At 45.0% G+C, this 14,907-nt stretch overlaps 2 protein-coding genes and 2 non-coding genes across 7 annotated transcripts; 1 reads left to right on the forward strand and 3 right to left on the reverse strand.

The window, feature by feature from the left end:
* Positions 1-199: 199 nt before the first annotated feature.
* LOC136549458 (uncharacterized) lies at positions 200-3,553 on the reverse strand. 4 transcript variants are annotated; one of them, XM_066540746.1, is made up of 11 exons: positions 3,409-3,553; positions 3,272-3,332; positions 2,870-2,911; positions 2,690-2,749; positions 2,521-2,540; positions 2,369-2,434; positions 1,888-2,055; positions 1,541-1,798; positions 1,079-1,291; positions 601-872; positions 200-499 (listed from the first exon to the last, which is right to left on the reverse strand). In XM_066540746.1, exons 4-11 carry the CDS (start codon positions 2,727-2,729, stop codon positions 358-360), a joined length of 1,179 nt encoding a protein of 392 aa, XP_066396843.1. In that variant the 5' UTR covers positions 2,730-2,749; positions 2,870-2,911; positions 3,272-3,332; positions 3,409-3,553; the 3' UTR covers positions 200-357. The 4 variants fall into 4 exon arrangements, with proteins under 4 accessions (XP_066396843.1, XP_066396840.1, XP_066396839.1 ...); XM_066540743.1 differs by lacking the exon at positions 2,870-2,911; XM_066540742.1 differs by lacking the exon at positions 2,870-2,911 and having other exon boundaries at positions 2,690-2,834.
* Positions 3,554-5,598: 2,045 nt separating this feature from the next.
* LOC136549457 (pentatricopeptide repeat-containing protein At5g64320, mitochondrial-like) lies at positions 5,599-9,765 on the forward strand. Its single transcript, XM_066540741.1, has one exon. The coding sequence runs from the start codon at positions 7,605-7,607 to the stop codon at positions 9,672-9,674; it is 2,070 nt and encodes a 689-aa protein (XP_066396838.1). The 5' UTR covers positions 5,599-7,604; the 3' UTR covers positions 9,675-9,765.
* LOC136553053 (small nucleolar RNA SNORD96 family) lies at positions 6,580-6,677 on the reverse strand. The gene has a single exon (XR_010782958.1). It is a non-coding gene; the product is annotated as a small nucleolar RNA SNORD96 family (small nucleolar RNA).
* LOC136553042 (small nucleolar RNA SNORD96 family) lies at positions 6,812-6,905 on the reverse strand. Its single transcript, XR_010782947.1, has one exon. It is a non-coding gene; the product is annotated as a small nucleolar RNA SNORD96 family (small nucleolar RNA).
* Positions 9,766-14,907: the final 5,142 nt, after the last annotated feature.

Here is a 14,907-nt window from a genome sequence, read left to right on the forward strand (position 1 = left end):
GCCATGAGATACTGAGAAGAGAGAATCGACTAAATATAATTTGATGTATTTCTCGTGGGAGCTAGGTCATATGGTACGACTTCAACAGTGTTGTTTGAATGGTGAAGAATAAAAGAAAGTTATTTTTTTTCTGTATTTGATATTATATAATTATGATTCCAACAATCTGAGTTTTCACTCATAATTGAAGAATGCAGTTGTTGGAAATAAGCATGATAAGCCTTTGGGCATAGATAATCACTCTATTTGGGTTTCATATTGACAACAGAAGTTTATAGATAATCATGGCCACCAACACATGGATTATGTACAATTGTGTGCATGCTAATGGAGTGTTTGTGCATGTAGTTTGAGGGATCAGTCTGTTCTTGTACGACTGGAGCTTCTGTAAGACCCGTTATACAGAGGTAGCAGTGACCGGGCAATTCCTCTCCTTCCACCAAGACAACGCCAATAAAACGCCAGAAAAAACAGAACAGCGCCGATTGGAAATGCCCATCTGTTCAAGTTCATCAGCAGCATATAAGAGTAATATCAGAGCATAGCAGGCAGTAGAGATGCCATGGGCAGCGTAGAGTTGAAGGGAGGAAGATTCCTGACCTGTCAAGATCAAGAACAGGGCTGTAGACGATGGTTTCCCACGAAGAGACGATCATGTGCCAGACGGGGTTGTAATACAGGGACTCTGATGACCAGAACAGCCTCGTATATGTCTCCAGGAAGGCAAACATCACCCACGCAGCGACTTCAAGCAGGAAGAACTTGATCAAGAAGCGCCCAATGACAACCATGATCAGGGAGAATATGACCAGCCAATTGAAGAGTTTGTTGTTGTACTCCTTGATGAAAAGAGCTCGGGACCTTGCCAGCATCTGGAAGCATGCATAGAAGGTAAAACTAGGTTCAGTTAAACATTGTCAGGAAAGGGAATACAGCCAAAAGGTCATTTTGTATTTTTTTACTGGGCGAACATAAAGTTGAGGACACCTAATAGCTGCATTATCCCTGAAATCCATCACAGTTATAGTCATCATCCAAATGAAAAGCTATCTGAACTTGTAAGTGAAACGAGAGAAACCTTTGACATTCGGCGTTGATAGCTTTCCTTTGCTGGCCCCACGCAATCCATTTCAAAACTTTGATTGCAGAGAAGAAATCCGGCATCAAATTTTGCCATGGATGGAAGCTTCAAGACTTGAAGTTGTTCCATTTTATCTTCGCACTCTGAGAACCGTGCTTCGCACAGCTTTGATGACTGGTACTCATTAGCTTGACCAAAGTTTCTGTAGACCTAAAACGAATACCTGGTTAGGTATGCTGAAGATATTATCGGTATTCAATATCCCTAAAAGCCATGAAACTCAAATGCAAAATATAGTACACGAAACACTACACTTTCATACTTAAGGCTCAGAAAAAATAAACATAAAATTTTGAACTCTGTAGCAAGCAATGCAAACCTTCACGACCAAAACAAAATGCAAAAGATAAGATTTTAATATGGACTGAATAAAATGATGAACAAAATATGTAGAAAAACCTTTTTAATTTCTTCATCAAGCTTGAAGTTGGACTGAGCAGCATGATGTTTACCGAAATGTTGCTTGTCAAAAAGCCTTCTAGCTTCATCTTTTGCCAGATCATGGAACTGCTGAAATTTATCCACTGACACTGGTAGACCTGCTCTGCCCATTCTTTCATTGTACACCTTCAAGCAACGTTCAAGAATGGCCTTATTGAAAATTTCAACAAGTGACCCGGTTGATGGAATTTCACCTTTATTCAAAGCCTCAAGTATCTAAACAAAGAGAGATAATTTTAGATAATATTTTGCAATGATATATCAATATACTCAGTACCAGCAATGAACTCTCCAAGAAGTATTACCTGCCCTAGGAAGGATACAAACTCTGTTCCATTCAGAGTTCTACCCTGCACAATTTTCGGTTTTATCATGGATGCAACAACTTCTTTCAATTGATCCCTCTTCTTTACATACAACGGATCAAGTTCTTGGTCCTCCATATCACATAACTTTGTCCTTTGCAGATGAGGCTGGAAAAGAATAAGTTCAATCTCACCTACTGATGATGCAAAAGGAACCATAGCGTATAATCGCATTGGAGTATAGGACAGTATTGAAGAACTGTAATATTGTTCTCATATATGTATCTTGATGAAAGAACAAAGACAAGCATATGTTTCCTCCACACAAAAAAAATCATGTTTTCCAATTTTAGTAAGACTATATAAATTTTATGCTCATAGCATAATGTGTACTGAAGTGGCATATTTGAGATCCAACAACTCACAGCCATCAATGCTTCTAATTGCATTGCAGAGCATGAAAAATCAAAGGTTGTCTCACCTGTGGTAAACTAAAAGCTGTACTGTTATCTCCCATAACCGCCAAAGAGTCTCTGATTTGGTTGAGCTGATGTAAAACAAACATTATTTTCTTCAACCAGAATTGCATATCATATCTTCAAGTTAATAATATATGGGCTGAAAAAACATTACCTCGTCAATATTTTTGTCTCCTGCAGCAATATAAAAGAGGGGGTAAGTTGAGTTCAATTGCAGATAAAAAACTATCCAGATCTGCAAAGTGCAAAGGAAAATGCTTCCATAGAAAATTAAACAGCACACTAAAAATAGGTTGTAAGATATCTTGAAGACTTGAACTAACCATTGTTGTTAGGTACCCGTAGGAGAGCTTCATCAACCATCTGCTGAACAGATTTTCCTTCTGGGTCATGGAAGTTACCGGCATCAGAGGAAGTTTGATAAATTATGGCGTACGGGTGTATACTACTACTGCTGCTGCTACAAGTCTACAACACATGTTGATTACTAATTAATTAAGTACCTTTCGAAAATGTAGGTACCTAACAAGAGCATCAACCAGTTACTGTAACAAAATGAACTTTATGAACTCCATGACAATAATATGATAAAAGAGATGAGGTAACAAAGTGTTAAAAATAGTATGACTAACTCCTTCAAAAGACTAATTTATACAGATACTCTTGTAGACAGAAAAGAAACAGTAACGAATCTGATTATTTGAAGAATTGGCACTATTTCTGTATCCAGAAAGATGTTAAGGTCAAGCATACCCCTAAAATTTTTGAGCAGATTCAACATTTTCAATGCTAGGAGACAAGGGAATATGCCTTATAACGACAATTATGATGATCTGATCTGTGTCTGGTTCTCATTTTTTATGCATTCCAACAAAAATGTCCATGTGTTTCAGGAAGCAACTTACGGAGGAAATCCCTCTGGATCAACCACAGAAGTTTTGCTGGCTCAAAAGCAACATCTTGCCCCTGCAGAGCCAAACAACATGATTTTGGTATACTTTTCCATTTCATAACTCTGAGACGTAGGTTAATGAAGTTTTACCTTGACTCTAGTTACCACAAGTCAGAGAGGAAAATGGCAACATGTTAGAATATGACGCACTTGTTAAAATGAGAAGCTTGAATCAGAAATAGACGGAGCGAACCTTCCATAGAATTCTTCAGCAATTTCGACAGCAAATGAAAGCCTCGATATATCGGCTTCACGAATCTGTGTTTGATTTTTGAAGCATCATTTTTATAACATAAACTCGATATATCAGCAAGTTCAAAATCCATGTGTTTGATTTTTCTGAAGCATCATTTTTATAACATAAACTCGAGTGCTCAACGTACCTTTGTCACATGATAGGGAGAGAAGTTGGTTGAGAAGAAAAGATTTTCCAGACCGATAGGGACCAATAACCTGATTGTATAATAAAAGAGACAGAACTTGGTATGTAAATGGCAGCAGGTTTGTGTTTGTTATGAAAAACTAACTACCCCGTATTCATTTAAAGCAATAAGCCATTGGACTAATAAAGTTTCGAACATACAGAGACAGCAGCTATTGGAGTTCTGATCCTTTGAATTGCCTCCAAACCTTCTTTTGTGAGACGGAGTTTCGTATGCCCATGGTCTGGCTCCACTATTGGAAACCTGCGTAATTGTCTCTGATCAAAAGTCTGATAACTAAAATGAATTTTTTACAGACTATATCTTGTCGAAATGACCTATGTTTCCATCTCAAATTATTTCATGTCATCTGAGTTAAAGTAGAAATAAACGGAAGAAAACTACTGCAGACATGTTTCACTCCCATTCGCTCAGGTAATAGAGAACTCTGAAGATAGCTTCACCATCCATACAAACAGAAAAATCCCCATTTGATTAGATCACTGTCTGTGGATAAGAAAAGATAATATGGTGAAGTGCTCAGTTTCATAAAATTGACATCCATTCATGATACAAAGCATATACAGATATATGCTTGATTAGTCATGATTCCCTCAAAGTGCTAGTACCTATTCCCGTTACACGTGATTATACCCACTTGGTTTAAGGTTTCAGCACCATGCGTCACCAACACAACCTACTCCCCTTACTATCTCTGGTTTCACACGTGCCAACATTCTTAGATGACAAACCGAAATTCATGGCCATGCTTCTGAGGATTCAAGTTTTTTTAATTAAAAAAATGAGTCCAGTCCAAGCCTTCTGAGGGATTCAAGTTTTCTTTTTAATAAAAAAAAAAGAGTCCAGTCCAAGCGTCAGATGCTTGGTAGTTGGAAACATTCAGTCATTTTAAACACATACATAAACATCGCATCATATGCTTTGGGTGAAATGGTTGATCCAGCATTGAAATTATGGCTTGGTCATATCGGAGAAATCTCCTAAATGAGATGACAATATCATCTCAACCCGAAGCTAGCATATGGATCGCATCAATGAACAATTGAACGCACACCAAATCTGACACATGAATGTAGGAAATGGGTAGAATCGCCCAAACATTTCTGCACTTACGCGCGCTGGAGGCCGCCGGGATCGGCAACCCCTGCCACCGCGGCAGCAAGCAACCACACCGCGGCCCACATCGCCGGGGCACACCCCATCTCTGCGACGCCGCAGACGCCACCTGGTCACGGGCTCACAGCCGAGAGCCGAGCACCAATCGCGATCGCCCCCACCCTTACGGCTGCTCCTCTGGTCGGCAAGGAGGCTTCGAGGTGGAGGTGAAGGAAAGCAGGGAGGGAAAGGTCCCGCGCCAACAGCGGTCGCGGGGTGATAAAAGGGCGCGGCCGGCCGGACGCGCGGTGGCGGTGGCCTTTGCTTGGCGAGAGGGAGGAAGGAGACGTCGAGGCGAGGCGAGGTGTGGAGGTGGTGGTCGACGAGCGGAAGCGGAAGACGCGACGAGACGGGAAGCCCGGATTCTTCGTTTTCGTTAATTAATCCGGTTCAAATAGCGTTCAAAAAAAAATCCGGTTCAAATAAATCGTTGGTAGGATGTGGATCATGGGCCGGTAGTCGTGGGCTGCAGGCCTGTCCTCACTCCTCAGTGAGGATTTGGGCCCATTCTACGAGCAGTGCAGAGACCATCAGTCCAGTAATAAAACAGAAACGAAATAGCTTAGACTGAACCACCATGGTAGATTATATGATACCCCAGATTGCAGTTAAATTTATATTTACACATCTTTTGATTCTTGTAGCCTATTATATTATATTTATACATCCTCTTACTGTGGAGTGCAATTGCAGTTAAATTTACACTAGTTGTTAGTTCAGCTTTAAGGCTGCCAGCTTTTAAGGCTTGTTTTGTTCCTTCACATGGGATGCTAGTTTCGTTTGTCTTCATTGCCCCGTTCGCTTGGCTGATAACTGTTGACTGATTTGTTGTAAGAGAAAAATACTGTTTGCTAGCTGAAAAAATACGTTTTATAAGCCAAGCGTACATGTTTGAACCAAGAATCTATTTTCGTTCGTCTTCATATGGGTGGTTTGAACCACAAGAATCGCCTCAGACCGTTGCGTATATGTTTGAACGGCTTCAATTTCTGGGCGAAACACTGTACATGACTGACGAACAAGAATGCCTTCAATTTTTGTTGGACTTGTGCGGCAAATGCTCCCCTTCCTAGTGTGTTCTGCTGGATGTTACATTGTCAATATTAACTCAATTTTGATATCATAACCAATGCGGTATCAGACTGAAAAGTGGTTAGTGGTTACTCTGTTTGGCCACAGAATTAATTGCAGTGTGGCAGCATTACTCAGTCAGGATCTGGGCCTACAGAGATCATTAGTCCAACAAAACAGAAACGGAATAGACGTCATCGTATAGAATTGCATCTTGATTCCTGTATCCAATTTTCACATCCTCTAAATGCACACAGTTGTTAGTTCAGCTTACATCCTCTAATCCTCTAAATGTGTTAAATCTACACAGTTATTAGTTCAGCTCTTAAGGCTTGTTTCCTTATTCAAATCGTTCGTCGTCATTGGTGGTTTGAACCACAAAAATCGCCTCAGAGAATTGAGAGTGGCTTCAGTTTCTGACCGAACTATTGCACTGACAGACAAACAAGAATGCTGTCAGCTTTTGTTGGATTGTTCGGCAACTGCTCCCCTTCCCGGTCTGATCGTCCGATTATTAATATTAACTAAGATTAGTTTTCCTGCAAAAAATTATCAACAATGCGGCATCAAATTCTAAAGTGGTTACTCTGTTTGGCCTCAGAATTAATTGCAGTGTGGCAGCATGGCTCGTAACGAGCCAATCAGCCCCGAAAGATGGTGTTTTTGATTGCTGAGTTTCATCACCGGCCATCATCAAATATTCAGATCCACTTCTACAATTGAGCATATAAAAGCATAATCTCAAGGCAAAAATAAATAAAAGCATGGAGAAGCACAAAACCTTTAGACGAAAAGACGCGCGAAAGATCTGCGGCCTGGCATGGGGACATCAGAATTGCAGAGTTGGCAGCATGGCTCGTAACGAGCCAATCAGCCCCGAAAGATGGTGTGTTTTGATTGCGTTTTTCATCACAGTCCACCAAGCTCGCATGGAGAAGACAAAACAGAATTATTCCTATCTCACCAGGGGCAAGAAAAAAAAACAGAAAAATTCCTATCTCGCAAGGGGAAAAACCAGAGAGGGGAAAAAATCAGAGAAACTCCTATCTACACAAAGGAAAGAAAGAAAAAACACGACGATGCTTCATGACCAACTACGATGTAGAGAAACAAAAAGGATGGCGCGACGGCAGCGGCGGCGGCGGCGAGCACGGAAAGCAGAAACCCTAGCTAGCCGCCAGGTGATGTGTTTGAGCGACGAGGGAGGTGGTCAGTTTATAAAGGAACTGGGGTGTTGTTCCAGCCGTTGGATTGCTTCCCGAGGACGATGTGACGATGAGGGTTTGATTATTCTGCCTAATGGGGCCCAATTAAAGGAGAAGGAACTTCGGCCCATGCTTTTTCAAATGGAAACAAGACGACATGCTGGCCCATACCAAAAGAACAGCCCAAGAAATAAGAGAGAGAGAGAGCAGCCCGCCTGGTGCTGTGCATGAGTGCATCCACTCTCCTGAACGCGGCTGCTCCTCCCCCGATGGTGCTCCCGAGCTCGGCAAATGTTGTCTCCGGTGCGGCATCGGCGGCGGCCTGAAGCGCGACGGGTAGCACGACAGCGGCAATCTTTAGCGGCGCCGTCGGTGGCGGCAGCGGGATACTCGCTGCACGCCACGCGCTGACATGGATGAGCCGCCGCGCCCGCCCCCGCCCCCGCCCCCGCGGCCCGCGCTCAACCCCGCCGCCGCGACGTCATGGCCGGAGCTTCTGGCGCCGTTCGACCTCTCCCGCCTCCGCTCCACGCTCTCCTCGCACCCGCTCACCCCGCGCCGCCTGTCCCGCCTGCTCGCGCTCCCGCTCTCCCCGGCCACATCCCTGCTCCTCCTCGACTGGTACGCGTCCTCGCACCCGGCGCTCTCGCTCTCCTCCCTCCCGCTCCGCCCCATCCTCGCGGTCGGGGCCGCCGACCCCGACCGCGCGCTCGCGCTCCTCGACTCCCTCCCGCGTTCCCGCCTGCCCCCGCTCCGCGAGTCCCTCCTGCTTCCGCTCCTCCGCTCCCTGCCCCCCGGCCGCGCGCTCCACCTGCTCGACCAGATGCCCCGCCGCTTCGCCGTCACCCCGTCCTTCCGCTCCTACAACGTCGTCCTCTCCACGCTCGCGAGGGCCGACTGCCACGCCGACGCCCTGCTCCTGTACCGCCGGATGCTCGGGGACCGCGTCCCGCCCACCACCTTCACCTTCGGCGTCGCCGCGCGCGCGCTCTGCCGCCTCGGCCGCGCCGGCGACGCGCTCGCGCTGCTCCGCGGGATGGCGCGCCACGGATGCGTGCCCGACGCCGTGCTCTACCAGACCGTCATCCACGCCCTGGTCGCGCAGGGCGGGGTCGCCGAGGCCGCGACGCTCCTCGACGAGATGTTGCTCATGGGGTGTGCGGCGGACGTGAACACCTTCAACGACGTAGTGCTCGGGCTGTGCGGGCTCGGGCGTGTGCGGGAGGCGGCCAGGCTGGTGGACAGGATGATGATGCAGGGATGCACGCCAAGTGCGGTGACATATGGGTTCCTCCTGCGGGGGCTGTGCCGAACAAGGCAGGTGGACGAGGCATGCGCGATGCTGGGGAGGTTGCCGGAGGTGAACGTGGTGATACTTAATACGGTGATCCGTGGATGTCTGGCGGAGGGGAAGCTGGCCAGGGCGACAGAGTTGTATGAGATGATGGGTTCAAAAGGATGCCCGGCGGATGTGCACACATACAGTATATTGATGCATGGCCTTTGCAAGCTTGGGAGGTTTGGTTCAGCAGTGCGGATGCTTGATGAGATGGATGATAAGGGCTGTGCACCAAACATCGTGACCTACTCTACCTTGCTGCATTCATTTTGTAGGAATGGCATGTGGGATGAGGCAAGAGCAATGCTGGATCAGATGTCAGCCAAGGGCTTTAGTATGAACTCCCAAGGATACAATGGAATCGTATATGCCTTAGGCAAGGATGGCAAGCTTGATGAAGCGATGAGGCTTGTCCAAGAGATGAAGAGTCAGGGGTGCAAGCCTGATATTTGCACGTACAATACAATAATCTATCATCTCTGCAACAATGACCTGATGGATGAGGCAGAACATATTTTCGGAAACTTACTTGAAGAGGGTGTTGTCGCCAATGGAATAACCTATAACACTCTCATTCATGCACTTCTTCGCAGTGGAAGGTGGCAGGAGGGCCTAGGGCTTGCAAATGAAATGGTACTTCATGGTTTCCAGCTAGATGTTATTAGCTACAATGGCCTGATTAAAGCCCTCTGCAAAGAGGGGAATGTTGACCGGAGTATGGTGTTGCTTGAGGAAATGATGACAAAGGGAATTAAGCCAAATAATTTCTCGTATAACATGCTGATCAATGAACTGTGCAAGGCAGGAAAGGTACGTGATGCATTGGAGCTCTCAAAGGAGATGCTGAATCAAGGACTGACACCTGACATTGTGACTTACAATACTCTCATAAATGGGTTATGCAAAGTGGGATGGACACATGCTGCTTTAAATCTCCTAGAGAAGCTACCCAACGAAAATGTGCATCCTGACATTATCACATACAACATTCTCATTAGTTGGCACTGCAAAGTCAGATTGCTTGATGATGTGGCTATGCTTCTAGACAAAGCAGTAAGTGGGGGAATAGTTCCTAATGAGCGAACGTGGGGAATGATGGTGCAAAATTTTGTTAGGCAGACAGTCAATCTTGAGGGTTACTAGAAGGATTTATTGTATATGCTGTATGTCATAACGGTTTTGGGACTCTGCAGCTCGATATGCTTTTAGATCAATATGGGCGCATCTTAACTTCCAGCATAGTGATGTCGTGCATGTTGATCTGGTACATATTTCTTCTCTGTTACAACTTGTACCATCAAAGTTACATCTATTGACCAAGTAATGCTATTTAATATCTTCCTGCACAGAGTGATAATGGATACAATAGTACTAAATTTTGAGTTGTACTCACAAGGTACAAGTAAATTTAAAAAGCTAGCAACTTTCTAATGAAATGTGCTTGTTGCAAAATTACTGATGTTTGTAGCATAAGCATACTTTCTTTATGTAGTAGAATCTTTTATTCCTTTGGAAATCTTGACCCAACCATGTTCTGTGCTCTAGAATTTAGAGAACCTGTTATAGGCATTTACAAACTGTATGTGCATACCTGTTTGGTTGTCATTATGGCAAACAAGGGCAACTACCCAACTGAAACAATGGAAATCTTCATTTTAGCAGTGATGTAATATAATTGGTAAATTGGTTAATTGCGTGAAGTGTAGCTTGATGACATATAATGCTGAGCTTTGCAGGACTATTGGAGCCCTTTTTCTCTTAGATTACTGATTAAGCACCAAAGCAAATAGTCATTGACAGAATTCAACCAGAGTCTTGGCTGAAAATGCTTGAACGGGAAGGGAAGATCTCTGGTAGCACAGTGGTCATGTTGTGAGTGACAATAATGGACCTTTCTACTATTCCAGCTGCACATCCTACCTACAGTATTGAACTGCCCTAAGGTACAGAAATCCTAGGAGGCAAGAAAAATCTGTTAATTGGACGTACAGTACTTGCTCACATAATCTTTTTTCTATTTGAAAAGCAGCATATAGTATGAAACAAGTGCACCCCAAATACTTTTTCATTGTTTGTTTTCTTAGAGTACGACCCAACCTGCTTATAGTCATACAGTGTTCTTCAGAATATTACCACTTCAATTGAGGTGCCGAAGGGGAGTTCCAGTGTCTACTTTAAAAGAAAAAGGGGGTAGCTTGAGGGAACATAATAGTTTGATAGTTCTGGAGTAGCTAATGCTCTTGAGGTTTAATCTGAATTTTTTGGCATAACCAGCCTATTATTGTGCGCTCTTATTGGATTCTCTGAGTTAGCAATATCAGAAGAGACTGTGAAATTGCTGTTGAGATTGTGATGGGATCCTGTATAGAATTGGTAAATATCGTAAACTAGAGATAGATTTTCTCTTGATTTTCCAAAGACAGGGCTGTATTGGTACACTCCATTATCAGCACTATGATAACTGTGTGGGTTTTCTAATTACAGGAATCCCGTTTGGTGCAGGATGAAGACCTTGATCCTTCATATAGATGAAAATTTTGTGTTATGTTACTTCTTTATCTTTGGGATCTGTATTCTTGAAAACTGATGGGTTTGTCTCCGCGCGCGCGTGTGTGTGTGAATTAAAGTCGTAGTAGCAGCACTGTGAAGGGGTCAATACATAGATGAATGCCAACACTGTGATTTTAAACATGAAATACTGCGGTTTAACGAAATCAAATTATTAAAGTTAAGCTTATTGTATTGCATAGGTATTGGCCAACTAATGTATTGTACACTATTGGCCAACTAATGTATTGTACAGTATTGGCCTCCATGAGGCTCTGCCCTTGTGGGTGGCTGCATTATTCTAGCACTACTGATCTGGAGCTTGGATGGATTCACGCTTTTTTCATGAAGACATTGTGTTTATTAAGTTTTTCACTCAATTCATTTAACCGGATATGACCACAAAAACTTGGAGTCATGAAGTTTGATCTACTGTACCTTTTCCTACAGAGATGCAATTTGTTTCATTTGGTGACTGTAAGCTAACTTTTTGATAGTTTCCTCTTTTCTCCTGGCTTGTGCAGTGGCAGTGAACCATTGAGTAAGTAGTTGAATACCTGTGAAGCCTGAACCAGAGTCTCCCTGGGATGGTTGGCACTGATCGTGAACTTGTGATGCTGTCTGTGGTCAGCATTTTCCACGGCAGTTAAGGTCAACATTTGGCCTCTCTTGAGATTCTGACATGTGTGTTTTTAAAGAACATCCATCGTGCTGAACATGCTGAACCCAAGCACTTTGATTGATGAAATGCTGAAAAAATCATGCTTGTGGCACATGAAAGCATGGCAAGGCCTCCCAGGTACTATACGTATTCTTGTATTATTGTGCCTATTTTCAGTTTGTTGAAGCACTGTATTATTCTAACCGGGCATTTCCTAATTCAGTGCAGCACAATATGTTGGTGGCATCCAGGAGCTTTTCCTCTCCTCCCAGCATTCTACTAGTATTTGCTTGCGAGGCCCAAGGCAAGCGACCCAGCGTCGTGTGTCCCCGGCGCACTCCCCGCCGCCTCACCGTCCCCAAACCGAAAGCCAGCGACCAGCGTGCGCGGCTCGGCCGCAGATGCAAGGCGTGGTCGTCGACTCGTCGTCGCTTCCGAGGCTTCCCCAAAGCACGATGCGTCCACGGCCAAGGCGGCGGCCATACACGGAGAGTACCAATACAGCCCTGTCTTTGGAAAATCTCATAGTGCTGATAATGGAGTGGACGCATCGTGCACTATGAGATTGCATACAGCCCTGTCTTTAGAATTGGTTAAAAATCTCTACAGCCCTGCCTTTGGAAAATCAAGAGAGGGATCCTGTATAGAATTGGTAAATATCGTAAACTAGAGATAGATTTTCTCTTGATTTTCCAAAGACAGGGCTGTATTGGTACACTCCATTATCAGCACTATGACACTCCATTATCAGCACTATGAGATTGCATACAGCCCTGTCTTTAGAATTGGTAAAAATCTCTGAGTATGTGTTTGCGTGCGTGCGTGGGAGCAAGAGCAAACTGGATGGGTCATGGGAGTTGTTACCGTTCCAACCTCGCGTGTTACTAGGCAGGATTTTTATTCACCCTTGGATTCTGCGGCTGTCTGCTCGAAGCTGCAAACGGCTTGGCCTGCTCCGAGTACGAGTGAGATCCTGCGGCAGCGAAGCCGAAGCTGAGGAGCACTGGTACGTGTCTGCAGTCCAGCCGGCCAAGGCGTTCGGTTGGCTGGTTAATTTTCTGTTTGGCGATCGATGAATGCTGCTGCCCCGCCTGCTGTGGCGGTTGTGCAAGAATGCAAGAGGGGCGGACGGGCGGGCGTGCGCTGCACCCACGCTGCGGCCTCGGCGTCGCGTCTCGGCCGTCGAGACACCACGAGCGCGGCGCAGACCTGCACGCACACGCACGCGCACACGCTCACGCTCGCGCCGGGCCTCCTTTCGCTGCACTGCACCGCCTGGCATGGCAGTCCGAGACTCCGAGTGCACGACCAGCGCAGCGTTGGGCTGCCACTCGGTCAATGGCTCTGGCCCCACACGGCTGACGGCACGGTAACCACCGTTGTTGTCTCGGTCAAAATGGATGTACGACCGCCACTCGTGCGCACTGCTAGGAGGCAGGCGTACCTGTGTCCTCCCGATGCTTCTCCAGTGCTCTCACTTGGACGCTTACCGGGTGGAAATTACTAGAGAAAATTTCATCGTTGCCATCAAATTTTCCAAATTTCCCTCATTGCCATCAGGTACAATTTGCATTTCTCTATCTGCCATTTCCGTCACTTCCCGTTAGTATCGCCGTTAGGTGGTGTGGAAGCCTCTTTTGTCGCCTCTATTCCCGAGTCGCTGGACATCTGAAGCCGGAAAGGACATGGGCAGATGCGCTAAAGGCTGCATCGTCACTGAGCGGTGCCCAAGAGTCAGGACTCAACTGCGTGCACTGGACTGGTTCCCTGACTAAGGCCCTGTTTGGTTGAGCTGTGGCTGTAGGAAAAAGCTGCTGTGAGCTGTGAGCTGTGGAAAAGCTGTTGTGGGCTGTGAGCTGTAGAAAAGCTGAAAGCTGTTTGGTTAAACAAGTATAAAATATACCTTTTATCTTTATCTCTCTTGAAATAACTATGGAAGAGCTTTTTATTCCACCAATTTTGAAAAGCAGAAAGCCAAAAGCCAAAAGCAGGGTCAACCCAGCTTTCAAAAATGAACTACGAAAAAGCAGCTGCTTCTGAAAAAGCGTCCTCCAAAAGCAGCCCCTTTGGTTGGGCTTTTGGCTTTTGGGGCAAAAAGCCAAAGCCAAAAGCCCAACCAAACAGGGCCTAAGGCCCCGTTTAGGGTTTTGTTTAGATCACCTTCAAATTCTAAGTTTTTTCACTCTCTCTCCATCACATCAATTTCTGAACGTATACATGGAGCATTAAATGTAGGTAAAAAAATAACTAATTACATAGTTTGGTTGTAAATCACGAGACGAATCTTTTGAGCCTAGTTAGTCCATGATCGGACAAAGTTTGTCAAATACAAACGAAACGTGCTACAGTATCCATATTACAAAAAATTACAATCTAAACAAGGCCTAGATCCGATTTTTTTTGGGTTTTGGGTACTGTAGCACTTTCATTTGTATTTGGTAATTAGTGTCTAATTATGGACTAATTAGGTACGAAAGTTTCGTCTCGCGATTTCTCACTCAACTGTGCAATTAGTTTTTTTCCGTCTACATTTAGTACTCCATGCATGTGTCGTAAGATTGATGTGACGGATACTGCGTAAAAAATTTTGGATTTTGAGGGAAACTAAACAGGGTCTAAGCTTGGCTTCTTGCTCTTGCGTTGCTAATTTACTAGTCCTGCTAGACTGCTATCCAACGAATTAGGCACTTGATCACAGCGCCACCAGTGCGTTGCTACTACAACTTTTTACTCTTTCTCTAGCTTGCTGGAGTTGCTTCAAGTTCTGCTCCTGGCTGTACTGCTTTTGCGATGCGTCCGTCAAGTATGCCACCTTGAATTGCAGTTCGACGACACAGCAGATGATGGCATGACGCAACGTGCTTGCTCTGCCGCTGCACTCTGTCTGCTCACACGAAGATGAAGCTCCACCGTCCACGTTCATCACCTACCTTGGCCTCGCCGATGCTCCGGTCCAGCAGGCTCGCGGCAGCAGCAATCAGCCTGTTCGGTTGGCTGGTTCGTATCATTGCTGGTTCATAAAGAAGTACTGCTGGCTAGTTTGTGTAAAAGAAAAAATATTGTTCTGACTGAAAATTTACGATCGTTTACGACAAGCCACAGCTAAACCAACAGACTGAATGGTGGTGTACACGTACCGTTCTCAGTCTTTTTGCTCATACCAGCTTG

The sequence above is a fragment of the Miscanthus floridulus genome, chromosome 4 (assembly GCF_019320115.1).
Source record: "Miscanthus floridulus cultivar M001 chromosome 4, ASM1932011v1, whole genome shotgun sequence".
Lineage (NCBI taxonomy): Eukaryota > Viridiplantae > Streptophyta > Magnoliopsida > Poales > Poaceae > Miscanthus > Miscanthus floridulus.

Excerpts from the sequence above, each read along its gene's own strand:
- LOC136549457 (XM_066540741.1), top strand. The coding sequence starts at position 7,605 with ATGGATGAGCCGCCGCGCCCGCCCCCGCCCCCGCCCCCGCGGCCCGCG.
- LOC136549458 (XM_066540743.1), bottom strand. The coding sequence starts at position 2,729 with ATGGTTGATGAAGCTCTCCTACGGGTACCTAACAACAATG. Across the intron at positions 2,435-2,520 it reads GAGACAAAAATATTGACGAG|CTCAACCAAATCAGAGACTC; the intron begins GTAATGTTTTTT and ends GTTTTACATCAG. Across the intron at positions 1,292-1,540 it reads TTGATGAAGAAATTAAAAAG|GTCTACAGAAACTTTGGTCA; the intron begins GTTTTTCTACAT and ends TATTCGTTTTAG.